At 38.6% G+C, this 21,459-nt stretch overlaps 2 protein-coding genes and 1 long non-coding RNA gene across 3 annotated transcripts in view; 2 read left to right on the top strand and 1 right to left on the bottom strand.

The window, feature by feature from the left end:
• Window positions 1–11,893, top strand: part of LOC133715625 (uncharacterized) — a 69,719-nt gene extending 57,826 nt beyond the window's left edge. The window contains exons 17-18 of the mRNA XM_062142182.1: window positions 10,232–10,463; window positions 11,519–11,893. Coding sequence (XP_061998166.1) covers window positions 10,232–10,309 — 78 coding nt within the window. The 3' untranslated portion in view covers window positions 10,310–10,463; window positions 11,519–11,893. The remainder of the gene's footprint in view (window positions 1–10,231; window positions 10,464–11,518) is intronic.
• Window positions 7,630–9,842, top strand: LOC133715628 (uncharacterized). The gene is made up of 2 exons (XR_009849145.1): window positions 7,630–7,721; window positions 9,697–9,842. It is a non-coding gene; the product is annotated as an uncharacterized LOC133715628 (long non-coding RNA).
• A 2,865-nt stretch (window positions 11,894–14,758) lies between the features above and the next one.
• Window positions 14,759–15,268, bottom strand: LOC133716117 (uncharacterized). Its single transcript, XM_062142852.1, has one exon. It carries the CDS (start codon window positions 15,266–15,268, stop codon window positions 14,759–14,761), a length of 510 nt encoding a protein of 169 aa, XP_061998836.1.
• Between the last annotated feature and the right edge of the window lie 6,191 nt (window positions 15,269–21,459).

The raw sequence follows: 21,459 nt of genomic DNA, 5'->3' as shown, positions 1-21,459 counted from the left end.
TCTTGTGCAACGGCAGCATATGCTTGTCTGACACTTGGAAGGGGGTTCATCAAGAGGATTTGACCGCGGGTTGCACTGTAAGTCTCATTTAATCCAATCAAGAACTGCATAAGCTTTTGTTGATCTGCTTGTGTTCCTTGTGATGCTTCTGAATAGGTTGCCAATTCATCCCATAAACTTTTCAATTTCGTGTAGTATGCTGAAACTGATTGTTGTTCCTGCCTGAGTGAAGCAATGTCTCGCTGAATTTCAAATATGCGAGGTGCATTGCCTTGTGAAAAACGCTCACTTCGATCTTCCCATACCTCATGAGCTGTCGGATAGTAGATGATATTGTCAGCAATTTCAGAACTGACTGTGTTAACGATCCATGAATGGACCATGTCATTGCATCTTGACCAAGTCGCATATCCTTCTGGATCAGCTTTGGGTGATGGAGCTTTGATTGAACCATTCACAAAGCCGAGCTTGTTTTTAGAATTGAGAGCCAATGTCATAGCCCTCTTCCAACCTGTGTAGTTGTCTCCATTCAATGGTTTGGAGACTAAGACCAATCCTGGATGGTCTGAATGGTGAGTGAAGAATGGATTTGAGATATCAGATGTTGAATTAGTGGACTTGCTGGAATTGGGTGGTGGTGATGGGACTTTATCACCAGCCATGGTGATTGTGATTTCTGTGAATTTGTTGTTGGGAAGGCTAGAGAAGAGTCAGGATCGTGAGTCCTGCTCTAATACCATGAAAAACAACAAAGATTGATTTGCTGGAGATGTCTTGCTCTATTGATCAGTATAACATATATACAAGAATACAGCTTGATTCTAGGATACAAAAAGGAAAACTATTCTAGCCCTATTAATGCCTAATAACACAGAATCAATGTGATGATTCAGATTGAATGTGTTAAATGTTGACAGCTATACTAAGCTAATTTTGCTCTACTTTCCAACAGAATTCTTGGAGGTAGTGAATTGTACTTCTTTATTCTTAGAAATGCTTTTAAGTTCTCCCCACCAAGAGATGCTTGCAGTCTGTAATCATTAGCGAGTTGATATTAATGAACTTATGGAATTTTATTTTTACTTTTACCTCCTAGATACTTGATTCCAAAGTCTTACCGCCAAATCATGGTGTCAATGGAGAGGATCAACTTCTTGCTGCCAATGGAATAGAACACATTGATGATGCTTGTGTTTTGTACTGTGAGAGGTTTATAGAATTTTTTATTGACCTCTTGAGTCAACTACCAACAAGGAGGTACATATTTTGTTTCCTTTCTGATTTGTTATTTATTTTTTTGTTTGAACACATTAATTACCTGTTTTTTTCTCTCCCATTTTGCCTGCATAATTTGGTTGAATTGATACTGAAATTAATATTGTAGTCATAGCATGTTATTGAAAGTCTTGTTCCCTGTTCTAAAGCCTATCCTCAGCTTTTTATTTATTTTTTATTTTCTAATTTTTAATTTTAATTATTTTAAAGTTCATTCTAGCATCTTGTGGATATAGAAGTTTGATTTTAGCATCTTGTGGCAATAAAAAGTTCATACGAGCATCTTGTGGATATTAGCTTCTGTATTGAAGGATGGTTGTGTATGTTATATTTTTCTGAATGTGTATCTGCCCATTAATCCAAGTTCCTTTTAAATTTTATTAACAATGCAGATGTTTATTAGTTTCTGGAAATATGATATCGTTTAAGAAAAGTCCCAAATTGGTTTTTTTTTTTAAGTTTATATATTGAGATTTATACCCATTGGAAGTCTTGTGATTTTTCTTTGTTATAAAACAAATAGAGTCGCCTGTAGAGCGCTCTTTGATAGTTGGTGCGTAATTGAATATAATTGTTTAGTAGAGAGTCATGATATTATTTCAGAATGTTCTCTAGGTGCCTATTGTAATCAGGGGTTTAGGCTCAATGTCCCCCCTTGTATTCGACTGTTTCATTAATCAAGGTTTGAGGGCAGCTGCACCAGCCCTTTATTTAAAAAAAAAAAAATGTAAATGAATTCTTCACCTTCTACCATTTAGTCTACTTGATGTATCAGTGTAATTAAAAAAACTAAAAGTGAGAGGGTCATATTGACACTTGAAGGAAAGGTTGAGGGGCAATCTGCTATATTTTCCAGGGGGTATATAATAATTCCCTTAGAAAACCAAAGAACGAATCAGTGGAGTAGCACCCAAAACCCGAATAGAACCGCCTCCGATGATTACATAAATCCACTCTCAGAAGTTACAGAGCTTTCTCTCTCGGACCCAAATTTTCATAAACCCTAACCCCCGTCGCTCCCCCAACATCGTAGCTTCCCTCCAAAACCCTCATTGCAAAACCCTAATTCGTCTTTCTCGTCGGCAATGACGAAGGTTTACGGAACAGGCGCATACGATTTCAAGCGCCACCATGTTGCCGAGTACCCGGTGGAGCTGAACCAACAGCTCGGAGACAAGCCAGTGGAGGCTAAACCCGGTGCGGCTGTTAGGAACGAGAGTTTGCAACACACTGAAACTCACTAAACTGGATTGAATGCAATCAATACTTATTCAAATATAACTCTGGCTATATATAGCCTCAAACTCTAACAACCTAAACTAAAATCAAGCTCACGTATTGGCTACATGCAACCACGTGCATTAACAGAAAACAACAACTAAATCAAAGCATAATCTAACCCTAAGGACTAGATCTTTATTTAACTGAATAACAAACCCTAAAGACCCGGACAAACACTCTTCAATCTCTCCCTTAAGCTAAACTCAGTGAAACAGTTTAGCTTACTTCACTAACTTCACACATTCCCAGCATGCTCCGAAGTTTACTGAATGCATCAGTCTTTAAGGGTTTAGTCAATATATCAGCTACTTGTTCAGCACTTCCACAAGGAACTAAGGCAATCAAACCTTCTTTTGTGAGATCTCTAAGAAAATGATACCTCACACGTATGTGCTTGCTACGTCCATGTAACACTGGGTTTTTAGAAAGTTTGATGGTGGACGTATTATCACATGTGATGTAGGTACAGTTTTCCTCTTTATGCCCAAGCTCCTTCAGTATCCTCTTCAACCAGATTGCTTGGCAAGCACACATTGCTGCTGCGACAAACTCTGCCTCAGTTGTCGACAGAGTCACAATTGGTTGTTTCTTCGAACTCCATGAGATGGCTCCTGAGCTTAACAGAAAAGCATACCCACTCGTACTCTTACTGTCTCCCAAGTCTCCGGCATAATCACTGTCAGTGAATGCCATTAGCTTGTCATCACCTCCATTCTTGTAGTAAATGTCGTAGTCTATTGTGCCTTTTAGATACCTGAGAACTCTCTTGGCAGCCTGCAAGTGAAGTTCAGTGGGTCTTGCCATAAATCTGCTTAGTAAACTTGTAACAAACATCAAATCAGGCCGTGTAGAAGTTAGATACATTAAACTTCCTACAAGCTGTTTGTAGTAAGTTTCATCAACTGTGACACCATGTTCATCTTTCCCTATCTTGGACCCCGGCACAATTGGACTGGTGACCATGTTGCTCTCCATCATTCTAAACCTTTTCAACACCTCCAATGCATATCTTCTTTGAAACATAAAATTGCCTCCTGGTTTTTGTATTACTTCTATCCCAAGAAAATAACTCATGCTCCCCATATCAGTCATATCAAACTCTCTCATCATGGAAGTCTTGAATTCAAGCAATAGATTAGCATCATCTCCAGTAAAAATCAAATCATCGACATATAAACTTACAATGATGATCTTGCCTTCGTTGCTCCTCTTAGTGAACAAAGTTTGCTCACTTCCGCATCTCTGGAAGCCTTCACTGACAAAGTATGCTTCAATGCGGCTGAACCAAGCTCGAGGAGCTTGTTTTAAACCATACAAAGCTTTGTATAATTGATAGACCAAATGCTCCTTTCCCTTCTTCTCGTATCCTCTAGGCTGTTCTACATAGACCTTCTCATTCAAGTCTCCATGAAGAAATGCAGATTTGACGTCTAACTGAAAAATTCTCCACTTCCTTTGAGCTGCTAGAGCAATAATGGTTCTCACCGTATCTAGCCTTGCCACTGGTGCAAATACTTCTGAGTAATCAATGCCTTCTCTTTGTGAATACCCCTTGGCTACGAGACGAGCCTTATGCTTGACAACTTCACCATGCTCATCACGTTTTGTTTTGTAAATCCATTTGACACCAACTTTTCTAGCTCCTGCTGGCAATTCAGTTAGAACCCAGGTTTTGTTCTTCAAGATGGAGTTGATCTCATTATCCGTGGCTTTTCTCCATTTGTCTTCTCTTATAGCATCTTCAAATAAAATGGGATCTTCTTCTGCAGCATCTTGCACCATATATACTGCCCCCTCTTCTTCACTCAGGTCCTCACCACTCACATAATCTTCTGTCCAATATGGTGGTCTTCTTTCTCTCCCTTCAACTATACTACCCTCAGATTGACCTACTTCTCTACCCTCATTGCCACTGACCTCACTGGTGCTCCCACTCGCTTCACTAGAGTCTTCTCTATCCTGTCTTGCACCATTCATCTCAACATCACCAACATCACCTCTATTCTCTCCCTCATTTTCTTCATCACTGATCTCACCATCATCAACCCAAACCAACTCCGACCTGATTTGATTCTCATAGTTTTCACCCCAATCCCATTGCTTATCTTCCTCAAACACAACATCCTTACTCACAACCACCTTTTTTGTTATTGGATCAAATAGCCTATAACCTTTAGACTCTTCACTGACTCCCAATAAGATACAAGAGAAACTTTTATTATCTAATTTACCTCGTTTTGCTTCTGGGATGTGAACATGTGCAAGGCAGCCCCATACTCGAAAGTGAGCAACAGATGGTTTAACACCACTCCATGCCTCTTGTGGTGTGACATCTTTCACGGCTAAAGTAGGGCACCGGTTCAAAACATAGAATGTCCAAACCACTGCTTCAGGCCAGAAAAACTTCGGCATCTTCTTGGCAGATAACATGGAGCGTACCATGTTCATTACTGTTCTATTCTTTCTCTCGGCGACGCCATGTTGTTGTGGCGTATACGCAGTAGTGAGCTGCCTCTTGATTCCATGCTCTTTGCAGAAATCGTTGAATTCATGTGATGTGAATTCTCCTCCCTTGTCAGTCCTTAGGCACTTGATAGATACTTCTGCTTCTTTTTCCACCAACTTCTTTAATTTCTTAAAACAATTCAGTGCTTCGGACTTCTCAAGCAAAAGATACACCCATGATTTTCGACTAAAATCATCTATAAAACATAAAGTGTACCTTTTGCCACTGTTGGATGTAGGGGAAATTGGTCCGCAAATGTCTGCATGAATTAGCTCTAGTACTTGACTTGCTCTCCACAAACTTCTTTTTGGAATGGCATTCCTGTGTTGCTTGCCATTAAAGCAATCGGTACAAACAACCTGTGAGGCTCTAAACTGAGGTAGATCATGCACCATTTTCTTGAATTGTAATGTCCTCAGCCCCTTATGACTCAAGTGTCCATACCTCTGGTGCCAAAGATATGTCAAATCCGAGGAGCTTGTATGCAAACATTCTTCTTGTTGAGGAAGGGATGTCATAGAGGCTGAAGCTTCATTCAGGATGATGAACATACGATTAGCACTCATCAGGGTGTACACAATCAGCCCTCTTTGTGGATGGTAAATGCTGCATGCTCCATCTCGGATCAGGAATGCCAAACCCTTTTCTTGTAACTGCCCAATGCTCAAAAGATTGTTCCTAAGATCTGGAACATAATACACATCTCCAACAACAAAGCTAACACCATTGAACACTAATCTGATACTTCCCTTTCCAGCCACACTCATCTTAGTGTTATTTCCAAGCTTGACTGAATGCGTAAAGCTAACATCCAAACTCAAAAACATACCTTGTTCACCACACATGTGATTCGAGCACCCAGAATCTAGGAACCATGCATCGCTTCTCTTTGCCTCATGCATCTCCACATACGACATTAGGAGCAGCTCATCTTCTTCATCAAGTTGTGCATAATTGGCCTCTTTGTTCCACTTCGGACATTCATACTGAAAGTGTCCAAGATTGTGACACTTAAAGCATTCTACTGTTGCTCTATTGAAGGATTGTCGTCCTCTCCCTCGACTTCTTCCTCTGGGAGTTGCTCTTCCCCGACCTCTAGCACCAGCTCGATCTTCAATCTTCAAGGCCTGATCTTCTTCTTCTCGATTCAGCCTGTGGAACTTCTGCTCATGAACCACAAGTGAACTCTGCAGCTCATCAATTGAGAGGGTGTCTGTGTCATTTGACTCCTCGATAGACACCACTACATAGGTGAATCTCTCAGTCAACGTCCTCAAGATCTTTTCTACTACTTTGGAATCTGGCATGGTTTCACCATTGCTCCTCATTTTGTTTGCCACAGCCATAACCCTAGCGAAATATTCAGTGATTGTCTCGCTTTTCTTCATCTCCAACACCTCAAAGTCTCTTCTCAAAGCCTGAAGAAGAGACCTCTTAACTCGAGCATTCCCACCAAATCTCCTCTTCAGTGAGTCCCAGACAACCTTCGAGTTGTGTCTGTCCAGAATTTGCTCGAAAGTGACTCTGTCAATGGCCTGGTACAGGTAGTGCTTCACCTTGTGATCCTTGGTCCTTGCATCATCCAACAACGATAGCTGCGCATCTGTCAACCCTGCTCCATCTTTTGGTTCCTCGAAACCATTCTCTATGAGGCTCCATAATCCCTTCAATCTGAGGAAATTTTCCATCAGCTCTCCCCAATGGTCATAGTGGACGCCATCAAAGTTGGGAATCTTTGTCAAACTCTTATCCTCACTCATCTCTCTCTTTTGTGTTTCACTCTCTAAGCTGCGGCTTTACTCTATTCTCAGGCCCAGTAGGGGCTCTGATACCAGTTTGTTAGGAACGAGAGTTTGCAACACACTGAAACTCACTAAACTGGATTGAATGCAATCAATACTTATTCAAATATAACTCTGGCTATATATAGCCTCAAACTCTAACAACCTAAACTAAAATCAAGCTCACGTATTGGCTACATGCAGCCACGTGCATTAACAGAAAACAACAACTAAATCAAAGCATAATCTAACCCTAAGGACTAGATCTTTATTTAACTGAATAACAAACCCTAAAGACCCGGACAAACACTCTTCAGCGGCGCTGCCGAGTTCGATAACGCTGTCGGAGATTCAGAGGGACCAGCTCACTATGATTGCCGCTGCGAATTGGTCCAAAGCCGGCGGGGACGCAGCGCAGGTGAAGAAGGCGTTCGACGCGGAGCTGGTGAAGAAAATTTACGAGACGGAGTTGTGTGTGAAGGAGGGGCAGAGGAAGACGGTGCCATTGCATAGAGTGATGATTTTGGAGGTCAGCCAGTACTTGGAGAGCTATCTGTTTCCCAATTTCGATCCCGAAACGGCGCACGTTACGTCCATGATTCTTATGGTCAATGGTATTGCCTTTTGGAATTGCAGTATTTACTTTGGGTCACATTAGGGTCAGAAAACTAGTCCAAGTAGTTTTTATGCATTAATTGTTTTTCTTAATTCTTTAAATTTTTAATTTTGGGATTTAAATGAAAATGTCTACTGTGATTGAATTTGTGTACTTTATTTCCTACTTGCAGTTTCAAGAGAATGTGGCAGCTTGGGTATGCTTTCATGACCGGAAAGATGCGTTTAAGGGATTCCTTGGGACGGTTCTTCGGCTTAAATCGGTTTGTGTCCATTTCTCTGCTTTAACATATTCCTTAATGAATGATATATGTGCTACGGATTTTTTTATTTTATGTCAAGGGTTTTAACATTTGGAACAATGAACTATTAACACAATAGTCAATTACTGTTGAATATGGTACTGGTATTCACATACAGTTGGAACATTTTATTCCTTCTCCCTCGTTATGTCAACCTTGTGTAGCGAACTTGTATGATATTGCTCCTGTGGTTTACGTATGGCCGTCTTTTATGCCTCTACTCTTATGGGTAATTTTCTCATGGAAAATTGGTATGCCAGAGGTGCTGATAAGGCCCAAACAATTATGAAGAGTTTACATCCTTGGTTGTGTTATAACTTCTGAACATGTGACCCTGTCTAGACGGGAACAACTCAAAACCCAGATAAATGTATTCTTGACATTACCAATTTTGAAGGATAAACCTGTCAGATTTGTCCTAAAATTGTTCTTCCTAGCTTTGAAACCTCTAACTAATAATACTTCGTAGGATTATTTTGTGCTATTCTCTTCCCATGCCCAACCAATGTGGGCTAGTAAGAATGGTCAATTCAAGGCTTTCTCCCATGTAGTTTGGGGTTCCAACCCCTCAAGAACCTACCTGGCTATTTGCTAGACTCTCCTGTCTCCTAAATATTGTAGGGTTCAGCAGGAGGCCTAGTTTATGATCGCGTGCTATCTTTCCAGCTCCTTGCTTTTACAAAGAGTCCTAAGGTGTATATAAGCAGTCATAGAAAGAGACTCAATTTAAAAGAGTTTCTAACTTCGTAGGGGACATAGTTCCATGTTTTCTTTTATAGTATATTGTGCTTATGTCCTGAAGTTTCTTTCCCTTTGTTCTTGCATTGGCTAACATTGGTTCAATTTACAACCGAAATGATCTCTGTAAAAGATTGTCTGTACTTTCTCCTGAAGAGTTGAAGGATTTGGTTTGGTTTGGTCAAAGGTATGTGGAAAGTATTGATTCACCTTTTTAAGGTGCTATTGTTTGAAACCTCTGTTTTTTTTTTTCTTTGTAGAACTGTATTCACTATCCAGCATTGGTACATAGTTTGTGTTTTTAACTTCTAATGAAAGTCAAGAAAGCAAACTTCAACTAATGAATCGAAGAAAACATTGAATAAAATACAGAGCATTGTATAAAAGTCTAAAACAAAACTGAAAACAGAGAGACGGGTGAGAGAAAAGGTGAAGCGGAAGTGATATGGTGGACGCGACTTGCACGGAGAGGAAGAGAGGGGTAGTTTGAGACACTGTGTTTGGTGAGATAGCTGAGTACCTAATAAAATTAGCTGTCTTGCACGTCCATTCTAAGCATTATTTTTTTTATTCGGTCTGCTTATTGTTAATATTTTAATTTTTATATGCTTTAACATACATTCTTTATCTGAAATTAGATGTTTGATAATTAATGAGGCGATCAGCTATGTCTAGATATAGAAAGTATTGATTGAAAGTTTTTGTTGTATTCTTTTAGCAGGGCGAGTATCTCACTTTATTTTATTTATTTATTCTTTTTTCAGAATATATTTGATAAATTTGGGTCTACACTATGTCGTCCACTGTCTACTAGACTCACAAATTTCCTTGTTAAAATTTCAGATTAGGGATTTGAACCCAGAAAGATCTCTTCTTTGTTTAGGAGTTAATCACCACTTTGTAATTAGCATGTTCAATTATATAAAAAGTAACAATCGAACTGGAGTTAGGTTATTCTGTGTAGTCCATGCGTTAAGTGAGTAATTAATTCTATATTTAATTATATAAAAAGTAATAATGGAACTGGAGTTAGGTTGTTCTGTGTAGTCCATGCATTATAAGTGATTAAGAAGAATGGGTTCCATGTCATTTGATTTTGTTTATTATCTGATTATACATGATGATACACTGTTAATTGTTTATATGCTAGCAGCTCATTTCAACAATTTTTTTGACTCTTGCTGTACCAATTATGCAGGCATATGATAAAAGAGAAGAGTAAAGAAGCTTTCATTGCATTGCATTTAGAGAAGCACTGAAGTTCAAGTTCGTTCCTTCTCCATTAATAAAACTGTCAATCACTCTCTCTCCCCATACGTGCATTCCCCCCCCCCACCCCCCCCCCCCCCCCAACCAAAAAAAAACAAAAAACAAAAACACCCGGCGTCACTACTCCATTTTAGATGTTGGCAATGTTGCTCAGGCAAGTGCTTTCCTCCAAAGAAGTGGCATATATAATTTCACATGAGATGTATGCTTGGTGGTGTGTGCAAGTCTTAGCTTTTCTGGATGATCGCATAGGACACTGTATGAACTGCAAAGAAAAAAAAAATTAAAAAAGATAAAAGAAATATGAAAAATTGGTAGTTAGAAAGTAATCAAGCAAATCTTAATGTATAAGGTCCATGTTGTCTAGATGCTGTTCACTGCTCAAGATCATCCTAGGCAGTCCATGACTCCATGCTATTCTTTCATCATTTCTAAGCTTTTTTATTGTCGATTATTTCTTATAGGCTGTAGAAGCTGCACGGAAGGTGTTGGATCTTACTAATAATAAGAAAATTGATGGTGAGTTATTGGAAAGAATATGACAGAGGTGGAAAGCATGGCTTCACCTACTAATTCAGCAATGACTGATGATGAAGATAACTTTCTCGTTAGTGGGACCACAATGCAGCATCTGAGGTGGGAAAATCTTGGGAAGCTGAGCACTTAGTAGAGTTCCTTGGAAAAGTTCTACTACAGGTGCATTTCACTTTTACTTATGCTTCCGTAACTCAAATATGTGTGTACTTCTTAACTAAAAACAACGCAAACAATCTGGTATCAAGCAGTTGTGACGGTTGCACATATTTATCATTTCAGCCCTAGTACGCTGCTGCTTCTGTTCATTTATAATTTATTTATTTACAACTAGTTTAAAATCTTAGTTGTTAGGATGTCAGCAATCACTATTTTATTTTCTGATTGATCCCCTGATAAATGGGTTCTCTGCATAACTAAAGGGTCCAACAACACGATTCAACTAGGAGAGTAGGAGGTTTCAATTAATGAGATTTCATCTCAAGATCTGCTCGGATTCCAAGACAATCTTGTTCATTTACTACTATTAACTCACCACTCCTCAGTCTCACCCTCACCCTCAACGACAAAACTAGAGTCACCGTCTCCAGTTCTCCACCCAAAATCCATGTCTTCCCACCATTGATGTTTGAAACTCGCCTCAGGTTGCACGATTGTCATAATCCAAGCTTCGTTCTTTTTCTTTCTCTCACAAAAATTGCACAAAAATTGCAGTTCTTTTTCTTTTTCTTGCACAAAAACTCACCTCCCTTGGAGTTCGCCCCAAAAATTGGAGGCTTGGAAGCACATACAGTCATCTAGAGTTTTTCTCGAGTATGGGTTCTCTCTTTTCTGATACTTTTGATTTCCAATTACAAAATTTATGGTTTTTTTTTAAATCTTTTTATGCGAGATGCCATAATTGAGATTTTTCCTTTCTATAACTAGTTAGCGAATCTGTTGATGTATCTGTTCTCCTTAGTTTTTGTTGCTGCTATGTGTATGAATCAAGATCGCTAGCTAAAGTTTAAAACTATTGAATGAATTCATAAATTCATTTGATATCTAGCAGCTTTTTGTTATGTGGGAAATTGCAAGTCGATTGCTTATTCCTTTTGCTTATCTATATTTGGTGAGTGTTAATGTCATGTCAATGTTTCTGTTCTTCCTATCTCCCATGTTAATTATGTGAATTTGAAACTTGGACAACCTGTATGATGGTTCTTTCTCCTATTTAGATAAGAGATAATGCTGGAGATTATTCAGACAAGTCAGAGAATGATGATGCTGTAAAGAAGTACACCAAAATGTTTGACTGGTCGAAGTACCCTCCTGAAGGCTATGTTCCTATCTCTAAGAAACAAGTCATCAAGGGCAATCCAAAAAAACCCAAAGATCTGGAACAAGACAAGTTATGGTGTGTTTGATTCTTCAGGCTTTGGATGCAAGACAATTTCTATCTAGATGTGGTGGATTGGTCTTCGCATAATGGATTGGCTGTGGATTGGGAATCTAAGTTTATTTGTGTAATGCTTTTAGTAGTAAGGTGAGCTCTACTGTATAGACTTTGTCAATGTAATGTGCATTTTCTGAGAACACAGATCTGTGGTTGTTGTGGTTGTTTTGTGCATTTTCTCAGAACACAGAGCTTTGCTTGTGCTATTCTAGAGAAAGGTTCATTTTGTTTTGTATTTTATTGTATTATAGAATGAATGATATCTCTACATGAATGTTGTTTACTTTGGGTGTATTTTGTTTTCTTGGTTGTGGACTTGTGGTTGTTGTTTTCCTGCAATTTGCTATTTCTGCTATTAGCAGGCACCACTGGCAGCAAACATTTATTGGAAACAAAATGTAAACATCATGTACTATAATTTGTTTTCCATTTTTTAGTCATATATTCAAGTTATTGTCATATCCCAGCTTTTATTCCATCTTCATGTACATCAACTCACTTTCAGGTGCCAAAACTCTAAGAGTATCATTAGAAGTTAAGAGAGAGCTGGTTATATAGTTCTCAACAACGAGTAATATAATCAATGGCAATCAATAATATTTGAATATCAGTTCATACTCAAGCTTGGCATTCTTAAACAAAACAAGATTGGTCATGTACAAAATTTCAATGAGCCTATTTTTTAACCATTCACAAGAATCTTCCGAGTATCCAACTAACCATTCACAATTGAAACCATTACATACAATAACCTCCATAGGAACCTGGAAATTGCATTTGTCTGACAAGAAATTCCAATGTGAGAAAATCTCCGATAAACAATCATATATACTAGGAAAGATTGGGAATTAGTCTTTGGTTCTCCTCATAAGTACATGATGACATTCTTTGCCTCTTATAGGTATCATTCTGAGCAACATCATGATAATCGTTTGTCCTAGATTTGGGACCAGCCAAACTCAAAATAGCCCCCATTCAATATCTACAAAGTATCAGTATCTGCAAAAAAATATTGGATATCTTTTGACCTCATGATATTTTACTACAAAAAGATACAAACTTCTTTTCATCAATGGAAAACTGAACTACACAACAAGCCACAAGACTATGAGTCAACAGATCAATTCACAGTAATTAACAGATGCAAGAAGAAACTTTTGAGAATATGGCTTCCAAAGCTACTCAGAGGTAACACTCCCGTTTTTGACCAACTTGAGCTAAATTATGCTACTTTTTTCATAGTAGTATGCTAATATGTAGATATATAAGTTCCAGAACCTTGAAATTGACTATCAACAAGACTCTGCCATATAATCTTGAAATGAATTCTATGTCTTCCAAAACATTGATCAACCTATAATCCATACAGAAGCTGAATCATTAAAGCAGTTGCGGTAGTTGACTAATGCAAAATCAGAAAAATCCCAAATCAGATGCAAAATTCGAAAAATCTCAAATCTTCAAACTCAGAAAAGTCAAAGCTTACCTTAGAGTTCACCTGTTGATTAACAACCATCCTCATCCATACTGGTGGAACTTGTTCACCTATTGAGGAATATAAACCTGATCATCCTCTGATTCCATTTAATTGAAACTAAAAAACACACATACACCCAACTTTTGTCAGTAAGCAATGCCGATGAAAGAAAAGATAGAAATTCACCAATGTCAATATCCAAGCAATGTCGATTGGAAGACATGGATTTTGGCTGGAGAACCAGAGAAAACTTTGGTTTTGTCATTGGGAGTGAAAGTCAGGTTTGAAATGCAAGACTATTTGACGCCATTGTTATTGGAAGCTTCCTCATCTGGGCCATTGCTTTTCATTTAAACCAATCAACAACTGAGAACCGTTCATCCGCAGTTTTATTATTTCACGAACATCTTCTTTCGAACCCTTCTATATATATATATACTAGCTTTCCTACACGCGCATCGCGCGTGTGGAAGGGCCGCGCTCGCGCGTGCATATTGTCATTCCTCTCTTGCTACGCATGTTTGAAATGTTACTCATGAGTGCAATATAATTTTTGTGTTGCATATTACCTAACTCCTATTTTTCGTGTACAGATATTATAAAATATTTTATATGTCTTTAGCAATCCATTAGTAGCAAACATAAAACATGAACCGATATATACAAATCTTTACAATCGAAACGTACTTTTTAAAAAGAAACTTCCACAAAGTGCCTATATACATATTTGTTCGATAAAGTAAAGTCCACATGCTCCAATCAACTCCATCTCAACCACCCATTTGTACGTTATCAGTCGTTGCCCAAACTACAAATTGAGAGTACGAAGAACAGAAAATTATTAAAAAAAAAAAAGAAAAAAAAAAAACAAAACATAAGATAGTGTGTTTGGTTTTTTACTACAAAGTGAAATGGATCTACTAAGTGAAGTACATACCATGAAGTTAGATAATTCCTTTACTGCAACACATTTGCTCCAATTATTGGATGATGTTAACTTGAAAGAAGCAAAATCTCTTTATAAACAACATTTGTTGTGAACACCCCTTCCTCGCCTTCAAATGAGCCTTTCTTGACTAACACTTTGGTGGTAGCCTCTGAAATTCCTCTTAATAAAGCAACATATAACTGCCCATGACTGAATACATGATCTGGAAGGTAGATGCCAACATTCGGTATCGTTTGCCCTTGTGATTTATTTATAGTAAGTGCAAAACTCAACTTTACAGGGAATTGTTTTCTTGTCATCTCAAAAGGGAGTCCAGAACTTTCGGCACTCTTTAGAGATATTCTTGGTAAGAATACTCTAGTTCCAGCAAATTGACCAGTTAAAATCTCTGCGTCAATAAGGTTGTTATATGATCCACGGCAAGTCAATCGTGTACCATTGCAAAATCCCATCGTAGGGTCAATATTTCTCAAAAGCATAATGGGAGCACCTTTTTTTATAGTTAACTGATGTGGGGGCATACCAGAAGGTGAAATTGAATTTAAGAATTCTTGTTGGTACATATTTATGGTGTCATCCTCAACTGAGTCGAAAGACTATAGGATCCGTTCAGGCCCTGTAAATTGCTTTATAATAATCTCATTAAGCACGTCAACATCATCATTCTTTGGAGTGATTATTGCCCTTTCGACCATGTACGCTGCATCATTTACATGAGATTCCAAATTAGGAAAAACTTCATTAACTAATCGGTTGATTGACTCTTCACCCTCCCATGGTATGGCCATACACGACAGTAATCGTATCATGTCTTCAACCACAGATGGTTGTTCTCCATTACCAACATTAAGTAAAAACTCTGAGAACTCTGGATCATTGATGGATCTCATATTTTGCTGCAAACGAAGAATCCTCACATCTTTCCAAAATGAAGAGTTAACCAGACTGGCTTGGACCATCTGAGACCTTGTACCCTTATGGACAAGGGGCAGAACTTGTCGGAAATCTCCCCCAAAAATAATCACTTTGCCCACAAATGGCAAATCAACACCTATTATGTCTTTAAAAGTCCGATCAAGAGCTTCAAATGCAAATCTATGCATCATTGGTGCCTCATCACAAATAATCGTTGATGATCTTCGTGTCAACTCTGCTAAATTAGATTGTTTACTAATAGAGCATGTAGAAGATGCATCAAGATTGAGTGGAATTTTAAACCTGGAGTGTGTCGTTCTCCCACCAGGCATTATTGTTGCTGCTATTCGCTGTTGCCAGTACAATATGATCATTGCTTCTTAAGGTTGCTAAAAGTGCACGATATAAGTATGTTTTTTCAGTCCCTCCTAGACCATCAACGAAAAATATGGTATTGCCTTTGCATTCAATAACAGATATTATTGCGTTGTATGCAAATGTCTGATCCTCATTCAAGTGATGAACTGCATCGCAGTCTTCTTGAGGAATGATAATTGAAACTTCATCCTGTATTAGTCTAGGCATTGATGAATCTTCACCATAATCTTCAGCCATTTCAGGCAAATCATAATGACAAACAGATTTACTATGTTGTACCACCAATCCGTTTAAGTCTCGTAAAAGTCTGTTTGTGATACGTGCACTGACTGCAGTGCTTGAAGAAGCATAATCTTCTATCATAAATTGGTTAAATTCATCCCATAAACTTCGTACCTCATGAGGCTCGCAATAAACCAAGATAGTGACAAACAATCTCCTTAAAGATGAAGGCATATGTATGCTTGAAGCCTCATGTAAACATTGTCGATACTATCATCGTCTTCTAACAGACCTCGTTGTTCAGCCGCTTTCTTAAATGTTGGTTGCAAGATGCCATCTACTGTCCTTAAATCCTCATATGATGTAGGCCCTCTAACATGGTTCAAAAGAACACGTAAGTAGAACTTTTCTCCTTCTGAAGGAGATACCGTATATATTCTACCAATTACTTTTTGGTTAGTCTGCCTTTCTTCGCATGTCTTATGTTTGCCAATCCATCTGAATCTTTCAGGAAACTCTCGATATAAGTATTGGCGCGCACCTTCATAATACATGTTCTAAGTAAAAAAACTCTGTGAGCATCGTCATTGAGTTTCTATCATTTGGGAGAACATCTGTTACCCTTTCATTGGCATTAAAGAAAACACTATGTCTATCTGGAAGATGAATTTGCAATCGTTCCACTAAAGGATACATACGATTCATTACAAATTTGAATATTCTTCACAAAGCCTCTGGTGCACAAACTCATCTTGCATCAACAAATTTCCTTATTTCATCACAACTACTATTGATTATTCCCTGATTGAGGAATATGATCTCAGTTGTCCTGCACCAAAAGAAAACCAGGAAAAAGACAAAGGAAAAAAAAACAAACACAGGTAATTCAACCGGTTTTATATGAAAATCATATTGAAAGTCTGACCTCAAGTGAAATAAATATAATTCGAAATCTGGAAACAATTACCAATTCTAACCTCAAGTGAATCTGCAACAGTGTCGGCTAAAACCAATAAAACAACACCAATAGTTCCTCCTTAGTTCCTCACAGCTTTGATCAGTTCCTCCTTAATTGCTCACTGAATTAATCTCACTCGTTCTGCATGTTACCATAGAACAACACCATAAGTATAATCTAAAATGGTGAAACTTATCAATTCTCCCCTCTCAAATGAATGCACACACAACTGATCATATATTTAGTGTAAAAGAAAACTATAAACCAATGGAATCGCTAATTAAGCATGAAATGACATTCCTAATAAGGAAATGAACTACTACTTAAACAGCTCTGTTAAAGGAAAAACACATTATGTGCCTTCGTCAAAGTGATTGACGGAGAGGAAATCAAGCAATTAGCAATTACCATCAATCAGCATGGATTACGGACCAATCAGTAGTTAATGTCATCATTGTAATTATTCTTTCCATTGTAATTCTCTCTCTATATAAAGGGGTTATGAAATGAAATGAAAAGACCAATTCTAATTGTATTTTATTTTAACACGTTATCAACACGCTCAGAGCCAATAGCCAAAAGAAAAATTCTAGCTTCGAAATAGCCAAGAAAAAAACTCTAGAAGAAAAACCAAAACCCTAGAAGAAAAAAAACTTTTTCTTCTTCACTGCCGACCTCAAATAAAATAAAATAAAAAAAAATCCGATCCAGATCGGCCTCCTTCCCTGAACAGTCCAGACCCGCCTCGTCCACGCCTGTAGCACAGCCGCGCCGACCTCACCTTGCAGCAGCACAAGCCAACCAAGCAGCAACCTGCGCCGATCCCAGCAGCAGCTGCCCAGCCAGACCGGCCTTGTCTCACACCCCACTACCTGCTCAACCGAGCCTGCTTTTCACCAGCCGCAGATCACGCTTGCGGACCAGCCAGTGCCCCTGCGTTCGCGTCCACCCATCTGCAGACCACCATCGTCTGCACAGCCCACCAGCGCCTGGCTGTTTTTCCAGATCGATCCGCTGGACACCAGCGCCCGGCAGCCCTTCTAGATCGATCTGTCGGACACCACGCCGGAGCAGCACGGCCCAGCCCTTGCTGCAACGCCCCGACGCAGCAGCCCTGCCGAAAAAAAAAAAAAAAAAAAAAAACCAGAAGGAGAAGCAGAGAAAGAAGAAGAGAGGAAAGAAAAAAAAAAGAAAAAGGGGGAATCCCAGCCCGAAAAAAAAGAAAGAGAAGGGCCCAAGTATACACCCAACCCAAAAAAAAAAGCAGGCCCTGCAGGCCCAGAAACGAAAAAAAAAAAACAAAAAAAGAAAAAAAAAAGAGAAGGCCCAAAGAAAAGACCAAGCCCAGAAAAAAAAAAATCAAAGCCCACTGCTGAAAAGGGAGAGGAAGCGGCCTAGTTTCATAAGTCCAAAAACATCGCTACGCACGCCTGCATCAACACGCGCGTGCGCTAGAATTGTTTTATTTTTTTTTCGAAACCAAGTATGTTCTCTTTAATTATTTAATTTCATACTATGGTAGATTCTCATTATTTATTTTCTTGAGCATGTTATATATTTTATTGTTTATGCTTTTATTATAAATTTTTCGACATGTTTAGTTAGATTATATTAATCATTTTAAGCATGCTTTGTCATTTATGTTTTATATGATTATCTTTAAGCATGATTTATATATTTTTACTGTTTAGTAAAATTCAAGCATGTTCTGTGAATTTCATTTACGCTTTATAATTATGCGTACACATGCATTTTCATTATGTTATTGCTTATATTTTTTTTAGCATGCCATATATATTTTGTGATTTATGCAATTTTAGCATGTTTTATTTTATTTACGCTTATATAATTTTCCTATGCATGTCTTTATTTGCTATGATTTATTATTAAATATGTTATGGCTATTTGTAGAATGCAATATACAAAAATTGCGTTTTGCCATAATAATGAAAATTCATGCACATTTGTTGAGGAAAAATATGCACACTGTGAGCGTAAATGTCACCCAACATAATTTCACTCGTATTCATTTAGTGAATAGAGTTTTAATTATTTCGGGTTCGACCCATTCAAGACAGAATGTGTCTTTTAATTATATTCCCTTGTTATAGGGAAACACCCTTTGATTCCATTTATGAAGAAACCAATTGTGGATGTGTGTTTGTTTGTTTTTGCGGCTGCACCCGGATATTTGAATGGGTTGCCTACGTACCCTTGGAGAGGGATCAAGCCACTCGTAGTTCAAGAATTCCATTGGGTGAATGACCCATTAGAGGGTATGGCTTTTTGGAATGTGAATAGTGTTTGGACGAATTTGGTGTAAGTGAACCAGAGATTCGATTTGTTTGGAAAGGTTGTGACGTTTCCTGGTGTTTGGCAGAATTTGACTGATGAGGTCAGGGATTCGGATTGGATGAACCAGGGAGTCCGAGATTTTGTTTAGACTTGCGGTTGCATCTAGTGGGTCGCTAGATTGCCTACATACCCTCGAGGAGGGATCAAACCGTTGTAGTTCTTGAGTATGTATTTCTGGTGTTGGAAGAATTTGACTGGAGTCAGTGATTCAATTTAGGACTAGCTGAATTTTGACTGGTGGAGTCAGGGATTCTGTTTGGACTTGTGGTTGCATCTAGTGGGTGTTGCTAGATTACCTACGTACCCATTGTGGGATCAAACCGACCGTAGTTCATAAGAATTTTGTATTTCTAGTTTTGTACCAACTTTTGTGTTCGACGGATGTATGTATTGAATCCGTCAAATGTATTTCTTTTGCAGCCATTCAAATCATAGAGTGCCTGCTGATCTGATTTCGGCACCTAATATGCTGCATTTTGTAATGGGCCGTGGAATGGGCTTTCATGTTGTATTCGACTGGGCCCAAACTTCTGAAGTAAACTGTCTTGAAGTGGGCTTTGTAGTGCTTCGGAATTTGTGGGCAAACCCATAAACTGATTTGGACACTCATTTTCCTTTCCGGGCCTTTTAGCTTCGTTTCGCGTCAAGCCCAAGTAAGAAAATGATCTATACACCCTCGTTCTTTCTTCGGGTTTTAGTCACCACTTTAGATCAAGCCTAGTTGTATTTCTTTCTTCTAGCTCACCAGAAACATCGATTATCACCTGGCAAATCCGATGGTTAGCAGCTGGAACTAGAGAGCAAAGTGGGAGATGGGAATCGACATCCTCGATCCAATTCGGAGAAGGGAACACGTCCCTGTACTCTCCATAAAATGGAGGAATCTACCAATTCTGCTTTGACACTGAGTTCTGCATCCCTGTCTTTTGCGCAGAGTCTGGTACTCCACCTTTCTTGAATTTTGTCATCTCTTCTTGATGGGGACTTTGATTAATCAGAATTCTTGTTTGTGTACTGACGGAAGCTCCTCAATTTTTGCTATTGCAGGTTCGAACTTTCCTCTGCATGTTTGAACTTTCATTGCGGCAATTCGTCGATTAGCTGGTGTGCAGAGAGCTTGCGACCCATTTTTTTTACTTCTGGTACGGCCCACCTCTCTGAATGATCAGTTATACTTTTTGTTTTCTTGTCGATCATGTGTAGCACCGCTTCAAACGATTATAATTACCGCGTAGAAACCCAACAATTGTTCAGGTGTGAATTGTTGTTTAAATCAAGTTTTGTCTCCGTCTCGTTGCTTTCTTGCTTATAGATAGCACCTCCATTATGCTTTGTCTTCTTACTGATCACGTCATGTCCTCAAAAGGTTATTTAATTAATCTTGCCATCATTTGTCTTCTTGCTTATGACATGTAGCAAGTCCAAATTTGAGTTCATGTTCTAATTAATCTATTAAGTACGTTTGCCCCATTTTGTTGTCTTCCACCACTTCAACAAAGCAATACTTTAATCATTCTTTGTCTTGCTTCTGAGCATCTGAGCCTTATCTTCTAATTAACTTGCATCCACACTTCGACAATTGCTTTTGTATTTGTATGCAGACCTTAATTGTTCCTCCACCAAACCCTTCACCGCAAAGACATCATTTTGTTTGATATTTTGCTTGGTGTGGTTTTCTTTGGGTTTTGTATGGCTTGTTTGGAAATGGTGTGAGGCCGTTTTATTATCATGGTGAATGGGAAGACAGAAGGCTGGAAAGCTCTTTGGTGATGGCTGGTTACATTTATTTTGAGAGGAGGTGAATGTGATTTTATAGCAGTGTTATGTGCATAGTCTTGGCATTGGAACTCGGTTGTACATGAATGACTTTGTGTTCCAAGGCTGCAAATTGCAGCAACCATATTGTATTAAGACCCCGGCCGTTCTTGAACGACCATATTAGTCTTAATGCAGGAGGATCGAGATCTCAAAGAAGCTCGGAAGCTCGGCCGTTCATGAACGACCATAGTTGTTTCCAGTAGCCAACAAAAGGGTATAGGTTGTTCATGAACAGCCCCCTTTTGTTTAAAGCAAGCGTGCTGGACCGACATGTTTCCCTGTCAAAGAAGAGAAGCATAGCATGGACGTGAGGTATACCTGAGCTTCTGTCCTGGAGCTTGACTTGTTGATGGATCTCTTTAAATTTCACTCACTGTTTCGGCAGAAATATGGCCTCTGATTACTGCTTTTCACCTCTCCTCTCCCCCCTGTATCTCTTCACGTTGGTGTCTTTATATAATAACATAGTTGCTTCTCAGAGCTATCTTTCCTCAAAACTTGTAATTTAAATTTTGAATGACAAGATTTGAATTTGGATAACAAGCTTATCTTGCACTTTGAATAGTTTGACCAGCAGTGAGTCCATAGTTGCTTCACGTTTGGACTTTTTCAAAGCTAGTAAACTTTGAATAGCAGTTCATCTCCCTCTGC

This window comes from Rosa rugosa, chromosome 6 (assembly GCF_958449725.1).
Source record: "Rosa rugosa chromosome 6, drRosRugo1.1, whole genome shotgun sequence".
Taxonomy (NCBI): Eukaryota; Viridiplantae; Streptophyta; class Magnoliopsida; order Rosales; family Rosaceae; genus Rosa; species Rosa rugosa.
The sequence above is the reverse complement of the archived record's forward strand: the minus strand, read 5'-3'. Positions and strand labels throughout refer to the sequence as shown.

What these genes read in the sequence shown, in the direction of transcription:
- LOC133716117 (XM_062142852.1), bottom strand. Translation starts at nt 15,268, where the DNA reads ATGATGCATAGATTTGCATTTGAAGCTCTTGATCGGACTTTTAAAGAC.